Source organism: Moschus berezovskii, chromosome 14, assembly GCF_049115385.1.
Source record: "Moschus berezovskii isolate FMDL1 chromosome 14, NW_MosBer_1.0, whole genome shotgun sequence".
In the NCBI taxonomy this organism is placed as follows: Eukaryota; Metazoa; Chordata; class Mammalia; order Artiodactyla; family Moschidae; genus Moschus; species Moschus berezovskii.
In genome coordinates, this window is record NC_142473.1 from 52764818 (window position 1) to 52779860 (window position 15043).

At 38.9% G+C, this 15043-nt stretch overlaps 1 protein-coding gene across 1 annotated transcript; it reads left to right on the forward strand.

Annotated features, from left to right (window-relative positions):
- The first annotated feature begins 13594 nt into the window (after positions 1–13594).
- Positions 13595–14545, forward strand: LOC129553928 (olfactory receptor 52A1-like). The gene has a single exon (XM_055422608.2). It carries the CDS (start codon positions 13595–13597, stop codon positions 14543–14545), a length of 951 nt encoding a protein of 316 aa, XP_055278583.2.
- The last annotated feature ends 498 nt before the right edge of the window (positions 14546–15043 follow it).

The following is a 15043-nucleotide window of genomic DNA, read 5'->3' on the forward strand; positions in this document are numbered from 1 at the left end:
TTTTTTTTTTTTTAGTACCTGCTTGAGTGTCCTCTTGTAAATATGCAACTCTGAAAAGATTCACAAATTATGGATCTCTCAATGAATTTAGATACACCCAAGACTTAATGTTCTGCAGTGTCCAGGTACTCAATAAATCTAGTTCTTGATTTTGTTTCCTGGTCATCTGGGTCTTCTTTAAAAAAAAAAAATAAATGGAGGAAGTGTATGTTACTGTTCATATGAAAACCAAAGCAAACAGAAATTATATCTTTATGTTAGTAATGAGAAAATAAAGTCTAAAAATTTCAGTATATTTTCAGGGTCATTCAGGAAGTTTTAGGTACAAAAACATGAACAGTAAAGTGCTTGATTTTCCACAACGTACTTTTTCTGCTGTTTTCATCATTTAATTTTTATTAATCCATCTAGTGTTATTAAAATCTTCAGTTCAGTTCAGTTCAATCGCTCAGTCGTGTCCAACTCTTTGCAACCCCATGAATCACAGCACGCCAGGCCTCCCTGTCCATCACCAACTCCTGGAGTTCACTCAAACTCATGTCCATAGAGTCAGTGATGCCATCCAGCCATCTCATTTTCTGTCGTTCCTTTCTTCTGCCCCTAGTCTTTCCCAGAATCAGAGTCCTTTCAATGAATATTCAAGACTGATTTCCTTAGGATGGACAGATTGGATCTCCTTGCAGTCCAAGGGACTTTCAAGTCTTCTCCAACACCACAGTTCAAAATCATGAATTCTTTTGTGCTCAACTTTCTTTATGATCCAACTCTCACATCCATACATGACTATTGGAAAAAACATAGCTTTGACTAGACACACCTTTGTCAGCAAAGTAATGTCTCTGCTTTTTAATATGGTGTAAAATGTTGGCTTAAAGCTCAACATTCAGAAAACTAAGATCATGGCATCTGGTCCCATCACTTCATGGGAAATAGATGGAGAAACAGTGGAAACAGTGTCAGACTTTATTTTTCTGGGCTCCAAAATCACTGCAGATGGTGACTGCAGCCATGAAATTAAAAGACGCTTACTCCTTGGAAGGAAAGTTATGACCAACCTAGACAGCATATTAAAAAGCAGAGACATTACTTTGCCAACAAAGTTCTGTCTAGTCAAGGCTATGGTTTTTCCAGTGGTCATGTATGGATGTGAGAGTTGGACGGTGAAAAAAGCTGAGCGCTGAAGAATTGATGCTTTTGAACTGTGGTGTTGGAAAAGACTCTTGAGAGTCCCTTGGACTGCAAGGAGATCCAACCAATCCATCCTAAAGGAGATCAGTCCTGGGTGTTCATTGGAAGGTCTGATGCTAAAGCTGAAACTCCAATACTTTGGCCACCTCATGTGAAGAGTTGACTCACAGGAAAGACTCTGATGCTGGGAGGGATTGGGGACAGGAGAAGGGGCAGACAGAGGATGAGATGGCTGGATGGATGGCATCACTGACTCGATGGAGGTGAGTTTGAGTGAACTTCGGGAGTTGGTGATGGACAGGGAGGCCTGGCGTGCTGCGATTCATAGGGTCGCAGAGTTGGTCACGACTGAGCGACTGAACTGAACTGAACTGAACTGAGGTTTGTCTTAGCTTTTCTTCCAAGGAGCAAGTTTCTTTTAATTTCAGGGCTGCAGTCACCATCTGCAGTGATTTGGAGGCCAAGAAAATAAAGTCTGTCATAGTTTCCATTGTTTCCCCATCTACATGTCATGAAGTGATGGGACCGGATATCATGATCTTTATTTTTTGAATGTTGAGTTTTAAGCCAGCTTTTTCACTCTCCTCTTTTACTTTCATCAAGAGGTTCTTCAGTTCCCTGTTGCTTTTTTCCATATGGGTGGAGTCATCTGCATTTCTGATGTTATTGATATTTATCCCAGCAATCTTGATTCCAGGTTGTGCTTCATCCAGCCTGGCATTTCCCATGATGTCCTCTGCATATAAGTTAAATAAACAGGGTGACAATGTACAGCCTTGATGTACTCCTTTCCCAATTTGGAAACAATCATTATTCCATGGCCAGTTTTAACTGCTGCTTTTTGACCTGCATACAGATTTCTCAGGAGGCAGGTAAGGTGGTCTGGGATTCCCATCTTTTGAAGAATTTTCCACAGTTTGCTTTGATCCACACAGTTAATGGCTTTGGCGTAATCAATGAAGCCAAAGTAGATGTTTTTCTGGAACTCACTAGCTTTTTCTATGATCCAACGGACGTTGGCAATTTGATCTCTGGTTCCTCTGACTTTTCTAAATCCATCTTGAACATCTGGAATTTTTTGATTAACATAGAGTTGAAGCCTAGCTTGGAGAATTTTGAGCAGTATGTTACTAGCCTGTGAGATGAGTACAATTGTTCAGTAGTTTGAATATCCTTTGGCATTGCCTTTCTTTGGAATTGGAATGAAAACTGACCTTTTCCAGTCCTGTGGCCACTGCTGAGTTTTCCAAATCTGCTGGCATATTGAGTGCACTACTTTACAGCATCATCTTTAAGATTTAAAATAACTCAACTGAAATTCCATCACCTCCACTAACTTTATTCATAGTGATGCTTCCTAAGGCCCACTTAACTTCACACTCTATGATGCCTGACTCTAGGTCAGTGATCACACCATCGTGGTTTTCTTGGTCATGAAAGTCTTTTTTATGTAGCTCTTCTGTGTATTCTTGCCACTTCTTAATATCTTCTGCTTCTGTTAGGTCCATACCATTTCTGTCCTTTATTGTGCCCATCTTTGCATGAAATATTCCCTTGGTGTCTCTAAATTTCTTGAAGAGATCTCTATCATTCCGGTTCTATTTTTTTCCCTCTATTTCTTTAAATTGATCACTGAAGTAGGCTTTCTTATCTCTCCTTGCTCTTCTTTGGAACTCTGCATTCAGATGGGTATATCTTTGCTTTTCTTCCTTGCCTTTAGCTTCTGTTCTTTTCTCAGCTATTTGTAAGGCTTCCTCAGGCAACCATTTTGCCTTTTTGCACTTTTTTCTCCCCTTGGGAATGGTCTTGATCACCGCCTCCTGTACAATATCACAAACCTCTGTCCATAGTTTTTCAGGCACTCTTTCTATCAAATTTAATCCCTTGAATCTACTTGTCACATCCACTGCATAATCTTAAGGGCTTTGGTTTATGTCATACCTGAATGGTCTAGTGGTTTTCCCACTTTCTTCCATTTAAGTCTGGATTTTGCAATAAGGAGTTCATGATCTGAGCCACAGCTTGCTCCCGGTCTTGTTTTTGCTGACTCTATAGAGTTTCTTCATCTTAGGCTGCAAAGTATATAATCTGTCTGATTTTGGTATTGACCATCTGGTGATGCCCGTGTCATGTCATCACTTGTGTTGTTGGAAGATAGTGTTTTCCATGACCAGTTCATCTCTTGGTAAAACTTTGTTATACTTTGCCCTACTTCATTTTGTACTCTAAGGCCAAATTTGCCTTATATTCCACATATCTCTTGACTTCCTATTTTTGCATTCCAGTCCCCTATGATGAAAAGGATATCTGTTTTTGGTGTTAGTTCTATAAGGTCTTGTAAGTCATCATAGAACTGTTCAACTTCAGCTTCTTTGGCATTTCTAGTTGGGGTATAGACTTGTGATATTGGATGGAAACGAACAGAGATCATTCTGTCATTTATGAGATTGCACCCAAGTACTACATTTAGTGGCCACAGGACTGGAAAAGATCAGTTTTCACTCCAATCCCCCAAAAAAGGCAACGCCAAAGAATGCTCAAACTACTGGACAATTGTACTCATCTCACACGCTAGTAAGGTAACGCTCAAAATTCTCCAAGCCAGGCTTCAGTAATACATGAACCATGAACTTCCAGATGTTCAAGTTGGTTTTAGAAAAGGCAGAGAAACAAGAGATCAAATTGACAACATCTGCTGGATCAATGGAAAAGCAAGAGAGTTACAGAAAAACATCTATTTCTGCTTTACTAACTATGCCAAAGCCTTTGACTGTGTGGATCACAATAAACTGTGGAAAATTCTGCAAGAGATGGGCATACTACACAACCTAACCTGCCTCTTGAGAAACCTGTATGCAGGTCAGGAAGCAATTATTAGAATGGGACATGGAACGACAGACTGGTCCCAAATAGGAAAAGGAGTATGGCAAGGCTGTATATTGTCACTCTGCTTATTTAACTTACATGCAGAGTACATCATGAGGAATGCTGGGCTGGATGAAGCACAAGCTGGAATCAAGATTGCTGGGAGAAATATCGATAACCTCAGATATGCAGATGACTCCACCCTTAAGGCAGAAAGTGAAGAAGAACTAAGGAGCCTCTTGATGAAAGTGAAAGAGGAGGGTGAAAATTTGGTTTGAAGCTCAAGTCAGAAAACTAAGATCATGGCATCCGGTCCCGTCATTTCATGGGAAATAGATGGGGAAACAGTGGAAACATTGTCAGACTTTATTTTTCTGGGCTCCAAAATTACTGTGGGTGGTGATTGCAGCCATGAAATTAAAAGACACTTACTCCTTGGAAGGAAAGTTATGACCAACCAATTTAGCATATGAAAAAATAGAGACATTACTTTGCCAACAAAGGTCTGTCTCATCAAGGCTATGGTTTTTCCAGTGGTCATGTATGAATGTGAGAGTTGGACTATAAAGAAAGCTGATCGCTGAAGAATTGATACTTTTGAACTGTGGTGTTGGAGAAGACTCTTGAGGTCCCTTGGATTGCAAGGAAATCCAACCAGTCCATCCTAAAGGAGATCACTCCTGGGTGTTCATTGGAAGGACCGATGTTGAAGGTGAAACTCCAATACTTTAGCCACTGATGCAAAGAGCTGTCTCATTGGAAAAGACCCTGATGCTGGGAAAGATTGAGGGCAGGAGGAGAAGGGGATGACAGAGAATGAGATAGTTGGATGGCATCACCGACTTGATGGACATGGGTTTGTGTGGACTCTGGGAGTTGGTGATGGACAGGGAGGCCTGGTGTGCTGCGGTTCATGGGGTCACAAAGAGTCGGACACGACTGAGCGAGTGAACTGAACTGAACTGAATAGTGTGTTAACAGATATTTTTTAATATCTTGAAGCCTAATTTATCTCTTTATGTTCTTGGATTATGTTTTTGGTCCTTTCTAGGAAGTCTTTGCCTAATATGGTAACAAAAGTGGTCTTATGTTTAGCTTTATAATCCATTTCAAATTATTTTATTATCATTTGTTAAAAACAAAGCTAATTTTTAAAAATGGCTATCCTGTTGTTTAAATACTATTTGTATAAAAGACTATTTTCCATTGAATTATCTTAACATTGTTTTTGAGAATCAATTGAGATTTTTATGTAGCAATTAATACTGACCCCTTATTCTGTGTGTTTTTTGGCATTTTAGCACATTTTGGAGATAGAAGTCATTCAATGACATATTATTAAAATAACAGATGGACAGAAAACCATCCGTAGGTCTTACTCTGCTAATGACCTGTTTTGCAAGACTAATGTTTGCTTCATAATGAATATGTGTCTGTAATCGTGGTAAACAAATTAAAATTGATTACATTCTATGTTGCTGCTGCTGCTAAGTCACTTCAGTCGTGTCCGACTCTGTGTGACCCCATAGATGGAAGTCCACCAGGCTCCCCTGTCCCTGGGATTCTCCAGGCAAGAACACTGGAGTGGGTTGCCATTTCCTTCTCCAATATGTGAAAGTGAAAAGTGAAAGTGAAGTCGCTCAGTCGTGTCCGACCCCTAGCGACCCCATGGACTGCAGCCCACCAGGCTCCTCCATCCATGGGATTTTCTAGGCAAGAGTACTGGAGTGGCTTGCCATTGCCTTCTCCGACATTCTATGTCAAACAATATTTAATAACTTTCCTAAAAAAATGAAAAAGAAAAGAAGAAGGGAAAAAGAAAGAAAGAAAAACCCAAGCATAAGGATTGTTTTAGGTATGAAGGTATTTCTAAATGTTAAGATAAAGGAAAAGTAAATTTATCCTTCCAGGAGCAAAATTAACTGGGGACAGTTTTTCAATATAGTCACATGAACTGAAATCTGAATAAGATACGCTAGCCTTCTATAATGGGAACAGAGTGAAGAAAATGAAAAAAAAAATTGTGTTGGAGTATTGTTCTAGTAGATGACATGTTGAAGGTAACTGATTTAAGTAGATAAAATTGCCATCATATTTGTATAATTTGAGTGAAAGGAATCAGGTAAGAACTTGGGGAAACATCAAAATTTATACTCAATTAATAGAAGAGAACAAGTGAAAAACGAAATGGTAAATCAGAAAATAAAAGATAGGCTGAAGAGAAGTACAGATGTCAGTTGGACCTCTGAATCAATTCCATTCAACATGAATCAGTATAATGTTTTCATTCTCCTCCACAGAAGAATTTCTGGAAATAAAATTTAGGATCTTTTCACCCTGAAATCCATTGGAAATAACCCCCTCCAGCACACAGAAAAGATTTGCCCTAAATTTGCCAACATGTCTAAGCTACATCAAATATATCTAAAATTTAGTTACGTATACTGCTACTGCTAAGTCACTTCAGTCATGTCCGACTCTGTGCGATCCCATAGACAGCAGCCCACCAGGCTCCCATGTCCCTGGGATTCTCCAGGCAAGAACACTGGAGAGGGCTGCCATTTCCTTCTCCAATGCATGAAAGTGAAAAGTGAAAATGAAGTCACTAAGTCGTGTCAGACTCATAGACTGTAGCCTACCAGGCTTCTCCATCCATGGGATTTTCCAGGCAAGAGTACTGGAGTGGGGTGCCATTGCCTTCTCCAAGTTAAGAAAGTCTAAAAACTGAGTAAAATGTCAAAGAGAAAGGTATCATGTGACTAAAACTTTCTTAGAATTTATTTGCATTCATGATAAAAGATATCGTAATTTGTCTCTCCTTATTTCCCACAATTTGAAGATATATTTTCTTAACTAAAACCACATGGAATGATACCTTCATATATTAGACACACGTAATACCTTCTTTAATGAAGGAAGAGAGGAGGAAAAGAGGGAAAATTATAAAGTGAGGGATGGAAAAAATTTATTCATGTGTACAATTTAGTCAGAACTCTCTCTAGTTGGATTTAGAAATGTCAAGCACTTTGGTCACTCTAAGAAATAAACAAACAAAAAAAACTGAATATACAAAAACAGTCTCAATAAAATACAAATCAAAGGAGTGAGACTGCAGGAAATGAGAAGTACATAATAAAATAGCATATGGATACAGATTTTTCCTCTCAAAATGCCTCATTGAAAGAAAGTGTCACAGGTTATTTATTCAAGTAGAAATCATTGGCAAAGAAATGTCTATATTTAATTAGAGCTTCAGTTCAGTTCAGTTCAGTCACTCAGTCGTGTCTGACTCTTTGTGCCCCACGAATCACAGCACGCCAGGCCTCCCTGTCCATCACCAACTCCCGGAGTTCACTCAAACTCTCCTCCATTGAGTCGGTGATGCCATCCAGCCATCTCATTCTCTGTCGTCCCTTTCTCCTCCCGCCCCCAATACCTCCCAGCATCAGAGTCTTTTCCAGTGAGTCGACTCTTCTCATGAGGTGGCCAAAGTATTGGAGTTTCAGCTTTAGCATCAGTCCATTAGGAGATCATAAAAACAACTGAGATATAAAAAGAACACTGGTATATATCAATACCTCATTCATTTTATGCAAGAGAAAAATAGAAGAGCAGGGATGTGTCTGTAAGTTGTCATAATAATTTCAGGGATATTAGGTGTGGATGAACCCAAGAGGACATAACTATAATTTGCTGGGTCCCTTGTGGTTTAACTGATGGCTAATAAACCCCTCATTTTATGTTTATAAATCCTCCTTCTCTACACATTTATTATAGAACATAGACTGATGGGTCGCAGCTTTCTTATTCAATTCAAGCTGAATAAATTGATGTTATGCCTCCAAGTAATACAGATCTTGCTCTTGCTTTTATTAAAAAATGAACATAAATATATGATCTAAGATGGACAGGGAGGCCTGGCGTGCTGTGATTCATGGGGTCGCGGAGAGTCGGACACGACTGAGTGACTGAACTGAACTGAACTGAACTGAAAACAGACTTACAAAATATGGAGAATGTCTGTTATAGAGACCAGAGAAAAGCAGGAAAGGCTGTCCCAGAGATGTTTCCCCATTGCAGATGACTCCGTACAAAATGAATTCGTGTTCCTATTGTTGAATGAGTGTTGTTCCAGAGGGTCCAGATAGAATGAAGAGAACTGAGAACACGTAACACAAACAACAAGAAGAGGCAGTGTGTTATAAGAGTTGAGTGATGTTAATATGAGGAACTGACAATACCTTTCTGATAATCTACTGAGAGCAGAACAAGCACCCAACAGTTAGCAAGTAAGTTTCACTATTCCCAAGTTTACCTCCATAATGTTTTATTGCCAAATTTTTCAGTACTAATCTTAAAGGATTTCTATTTTAATTCTTATTATGTTTTACAAAGAAAAATGATTATTACTAGAGTCAGTGAGTTATGTATTGATCCTAAGATTAGTCATTGAGGAGCAAACCTTTGGATATCCAACTGCTTCTTTTAGTGACTAGTCTTTCATAGATAATTGTCAACTGACACAGGCTACGGAATTAAAATGACCTATTGATTCTTTCATTTGCGGTTTGGCAACAGGAACCACAGCTGCTTCCTGTGTTACTGCCCTGTTTGTTGGCATTCATTGTAGGGTTAGCTGACCATGAGTTTACTCATATGAAGCAACTTTATCAGAGTCTACGGAAGAAAACAACAACAACAACCTATATTCACAGAATTACAAATATCTCTCTAATGTATGGTTTGAGGATTTCTTGCTTCAAAATATGCAATGTATGCAATACAAAATATGCAATAGGAAATGCTTTTGATCAGATAACAGCTTTCATATAATGGATAAGCTCCAAAGTTTTCACAAAAAGTCAATGAACTGAGTAATGATTACTTTTTTTTAACTTGCTCTAAATTTCTCTTCTTAAATATTTCTAAAATTCCAAGGTAAGCTCTCTGTCTTCTCTGTATAGTTTTATATTTGAATTCTTTTGGGGAACACATCCTTCCACCACTTCATTTTCTAATAATTTCTTATGCCTCAACTCAGTAAAAATGACTAAAGTGTTTCAGATTTTCTGTTTTTCATGAAAAATTAATGAGCCTAAATTAGTCAAATCTTATGCTAATAATAGCTCTGAAAAGTTTAAACACAAGAATCAGTCAGTTCAATCACTCAGTCATGTCTGACTCTTTGCGAACCCATGGACAGCAGCAGGCCAGGCTTCCGTGTCCATCACCAACTCCTGGAGTTTACTCAAACACATGTCCATTGAGTCAGTTATGCCATGCAACCATCTCATCCTCTGTCGTCCCCTTCTTCTCCTGCCTTCAATCTTTCCCAGCATCACGGTATTTTCCAATGAGTTAGTTCTTCACATCAGGTGGCTAAAGTGTTGGAGTTTCAGCTTCAACATCAGTCCTTCCAATGAACACTCAGGACTGATTTCCTTTAGGATGGACTGGTAGGATCTTCTTGCTGTCCAAGGGACTCTCAAGAGTCTTCTCCAACAACACATTTCAAAAGCATCAATTCTTCAGTGCTCAGCTTTCTTTATAGCCCAACTCTCACATCCATACATGACTACTGGAAAATACATAGCCTTGACTAGATGGACATTTGTTGGCAAAGTAATGTCTCTGCTTTTTAATATGCTGTCTAGGTTGGTCATAACTTTCCTTCCAAGGAGTAAGCATCTTTTAATTTCATGGCTGCAAGCACCATCTGCAGTGATTTTGGAGCCCCCAAAAATAGAGTCTGTCACTGTTTCCCCATCTATTTGCAATGAAGTGATTGATGCCACAATCTTAGTTTTCTGAATATTGAGTTTTAGGCCTACTTTTTCACTCTCCTTTTTCACTTTCAACACGAGACTTTTTAGTTCTTCTCCACTTTCTCATAAGGTTGGAGTCATCTGCATATCTGAGGTTATTGACATTTCTCCCAGCAATCTTGATTCCCACTTGTGCTTCATCCATTCCAGCTATTCTCATGATGTATCCTGCATATAAGTTAAAATAAGCAGGGTGACCACATACAGCCTTGACATACTCTTTTCCCAATTTGGAACCAGTCTGTTGTTCCATGTCCAGTTCTAACTGTTGCTTCTTGACCTGCATACAAGTTTTCTCAAGAGGCAGGTCAGGTGGTCTGGTATTCTCATCTCTTTCAGAGTTTTCTACGGTTTGGTGATCCACACAGTCAAAGGCTTTGGCATAGTAAATAAAGCAGAAATAGATGTTTTTCTGGAACTTTCTCACTTTTTTGATGATCCAGCAAATATTGGCAATTTAATCTCTGGTTCCTTTGCCTGTTTGAAAACCAGTTTGAACATCTGGAAGTTTATGGTTCACATACTGCTGAAGCCTGGCTTGGAGAATGTTGAGCATTACTTTACTAGTGTGTGAGATGAGTGCAATTTTGTGGTTGTTTTAACATCCTTTGGCATTATCTCTCTTTGGGATTGGAATGAAAACTGACCTTTTCCAGTCCTGTGGCCACTACTGAGTTTTCCAAATTTGCTGACATATTGAGTACCTCACTTTCACAGAATCATCTTTTAGGATTTGAAATAGCTCAAATGGAATTCCATCACCTCCACTAGCTTTATTCATGGTAATTCTTCCTAAGGCCCACTTGACTTCACATTCCAGGATGTCTGGCTCTAGGTGAGTGGTCAAACCATTGTGATTATCTGGGTAATGAAGATCTTTTTTGTATAGTTATTTTGTGTATTCTTGTCACCTCTTCTTAATATCTTCTGCTTCTGTTAGGTCTGTACCATTTCTGTCCTTTATTGTGCCCATCTTTGCATGAATTGTTCCCTTGGTATCTCTAGTTTTCTTGATGAGGTCTCTAGTCTTTCCCACTCTATTGTTTTCTTCTATTTTTTTGCATTGTTCACTTAGGAAGGCTTTTTTATCTCTCCTTGCTATTCTTTCGAACTCTGCATTCAAATGGGTATATCTTTCCTTTTCTCCTTTGCTTTTTGCTTCTCTTCTTTTCACAGCTACCAAGACTGATGGGTCATGGTAGAGAGTTCTGACAAGCTGTGATCCACTGGAGAAGGGAAGAGCAAACCACTTCAGTATTCCTGCCTTGAGAACCCCATGAAGAGTATGAAAAGGCAAAAAGATAGGAAACTGAAAGATGAACTCTCTGCTACTGGATATCAGTGGTGAAATAACTCCAGAAAGAATGAAGAGATGGAGCCAAAACAAAAACAACACCCAATTGTGGATGTGACTGGTGATGGATGTAAAGTCAGATGCTGTAAAGAGCAATATTGTGTAGGAACCTAGAATGTTATGTTCGTGAATCAAGGCAAATTAGAAATGGTCAAAGAGGGGATGGCAAGAGTAAACATTGACATTTTAGTAATCAGCAAACGAAGATGGACTGGAATGGGTGAGTTTAACTCAGATGACCATTGTATCTACTACTGTGGGAAAAAATCCCTTAGAAGAAATGGAGTAGCCATCATAGTCAACAAAAGACCCGAAATGCAGTACTTGGATGCCACCTCAAAAATGACAGAATGATCTCTGTTCGTTTCCAAGGCAAACCATTCAATATCACAGAATCCAAGTTTTGCCCCGACCAGAAATGCTGAAGAAGCTGAATTTGACCAATTCTAAGAAGACTTACAAGACCTTTTAGAACTAACACCCAAAAAAGTTGTCATTTTCATTATAGGGGACTGGAATGCAAAAGTAGGAAGTCAAGAAACACCTGGAGTAACAGGCAAATTTGGTCGTGGAGTACAGAATGAAACAGGGCAAAGGCTAATAGAGTTTCGCCAAGAGAACCCACTGGTCATGGCAAACACCCTCTTTCAACAACACAAGAGAAGACTCTACACATAGATATCACAAGATGGTCAATACGGAAATCAGATTGATAATATTCTTTTCAGCCAAAGATGGAGAAGTTTTTATATAGTCAGCAAAAACAAGACTGGGAGCTTGCTATGGCTCAGATCATGAACTCCTTATTGCCAAATTCAGACTGAAATTGAAGAAAGTAGGGAAAACCACTAGAAAATTCAGGTACGATCTGACTCAAATCCATTACAATTATACAGTGGAAGTGACAAACCAATTCAAGGAATTAGATCTGATAGAGTGCCTGAAGAACTATGGACAGAGGTTCATGACATTGCACAGTAGGCAGTGATCAAGATCATCTCCAAGAAAAAGAAATTCAAAAAGGCAAAATAGTTGTCTGAGGAGGCCTTACAAGTAGCTGTGTAAAGAAGAGAAACAAAGGCAAAATCCCAAGGGTGAAGCCTCTATTCCAGTCAATTACCCATGTTTCTATATCCATCAAGATATAGATTCTCATCATTAAGAATGAGTCCTCATACCTACATATTTTGCTACTGTTGCCAACGTTGCTTTCTTGAGTTCTCTTGACTCTAAACATTTTGTAATGTGTATTACAGAATATATTTTATTTTAAGCAGAAAAATGAAGAATTTCAGCTATTAGAAATATAGGCAAAACAATTCAGTTTTACCAGAAACAAAAAAAAAAGTATCCAGAAAATTTGGTCCAGACTTACGAAATGTACACAGATTTGAATGATCTTTTCTTTTTTTCTAAAACTCTTCCTTCACGTTCTTCTGAAAAGACATCTTGTTTTACACAGAGATAAGTAATATATAACATCAATACATAGACAAATATATTTTGCTTTTAGATGACATGTGTTCTATGTTTATTTTCTTTCTTAGAGAGCAACCTGTACTAATATATTGTCGTAATCTCAATGTCCACACCAAATGACTTTGACTGAGGGACAACTGAGGATAACAAGAATGCTGAAGCAGTAAATGAAATGTGAAATATGAAGAGAATCATTAACTTCTGATTAAAATATAATTGCCAACCAAAATAAACAGCTTTTTTGTTTTCACAGATTTGAATTGAAATGACAGACACATCAGCAGTTGAGTAAGCAGTCCTTATGTGTTCTCGTGCGTATGTACTAAGCCACTTCAGTTGTGTCTGACTTTTTACAACCCCGCCAGGCTCCTCTGTCTGTGGGATTTTCCAAGCAAGAATACTGGAATGAGTTGCCCTGGCCTCCTCTAGGGGACTGTCCCAACCCAGGGATTGAACCTGTGTCTCTTATGTCTCCTGCATTGGTAGGTGGGTTCTTTACCACTAGTGCCATCTGGGAACTAAGGTATTTGGTTGGTTCTAATACAGTTGCACTGTCATGCTAATACAATTTTTATGATGGTACATGATTTATGCATTCCATTATTAAAAACATGATGTGTCATTGTGGATCTTTCTTTTACCTTTTATATGATATGGATGATATGATATGATATTTTATATGATACTATATGAAGTGGATGATATGATCTCAGTTCAGTTCAGTTCAGTTCAGTCGCTCAGTTGTGTCCAACTCTCCGCGACCCCATGAACCAGAGCACGCCAGGCCTCCCTGTCCATCACCAACTCCCGGATGAAAATAAGAAGAGGAAGTAACAGGGACTAAGATATGTCTTTTGTTTGCATCATGAGACCCAAGGACACTATGTCCATTTCCAACACCACATTCTTCATGCCTTCTGAGTTCACACTAATAGGGATCCCAGGCCTAGAGTCTGTGCAGTGCTGGATTGGGATTCCATACTGTGCCATGTATCTCATGGCTATGATTGGAAACTCCTTGCTTCTCATCATCATCAAATCAGAACACAGTCTCCATCAGCCCATGTACGTTTTTCTAAGCATGCTAGGAGTCACAGATATTGCTCTCAGCACAAGCATTGTGCCCAAGATGCTTGGAATCTTCTGGTTTCATGTAGCAGAAATAAATTTTGATTGTTGCCTGCTTCAAATGTGGCTCATCCACACATTTCAGGGCATAGAGTCAGGCATCCTCCTGGCCATGGCCCTGGACCGCTATGTAGCCATCTGTTATCCGCTCAGACATGCTGCCATCTTCTCTCACCAGTTAGTCACTCAAATAGCAGCTATGGTAATACTCAGGGCTGCCATTCTTGTAGCACCATGCCTAGTACTGATAAAGCTTCGATTACAATTTTACCATACAACAGTCATCTCTCATTCCTACTGTGAACATATGGCTGTTGTGAAACTGGCTGCAGAAAATATCCGGGTCAACAAAATCTATGGTTTGTTTGTGGCCTTCACTGTTGCTGGACTTGACATTGTATTAATCACATTGTCCTACATAGAGATATTCATCACAGTTTTTCGTTTGCCTCAGAAGGAGGCCAGGTTGAAAGCATTCAACACTTGTGTCGCTCACATCTGTGTCTTCCTCCAGTTCTACTCCCTTGGTTTCTTCTCCTTCTTTGCACATAGATTTGGTTCTCACATCCCTCCTTATATTCACATCCTCTTTTCTAGCACTTATCTGCTGGTCCCTCCATTTCTCAATCCACTTGTTTATGGTGCAAAGACCAAGCAGATCCGTGTCCATATGGTAAAATTATTTTGTTCAAAAAATTTACTGTGAGAAAAACTTTTTATGTTTACCTTTTTGTGAATAGTAACACTATTTCCCAACAAGATAAAACAGCAGAGTCCTTGCTATTGGAAATGTTTTTTTTTTTTTTACCAATAACAAGTTTTGCTCAAGTTTTCTACTTAATTTTTTTCAGTTTGCAAGCATGTTAGCTATTGGCTATTAACCCATGACAGCAGTCGATAGGATTGTGGATCCTAGACAGGTAATGAGAATGAGAAGCATAAAGGAGGAAAATACGGAATGTTTCTCCTTTACATTTCTCTTTAATTTTTTTAGTACCTGCTTGAGGGTACTCTTGTAAACATCCAGCTCTGTAAAGATTCACAAATTGTGCATCTCTCAGTGAATTTAGATATGCCCAAGGCTTAATGTTCCTGCAGTATCCAGGTACTCAATAAATCTAGTTCTTGATTTTGTTTCTTGGTCATCTGTGTCTTCTTCAAAAAAGTGGAGGAAGTATATGTTAACTGTTCTTATCAAAAACAA

Coding starts and splice junctions, on each gene's coding strand:
- LOC129553928 (XM_055422608.2), top strand. CDS start 13,595: ATGTCCATTTCCAACACCACATTCTTCATGCCTTCTGAGTTCACACTA.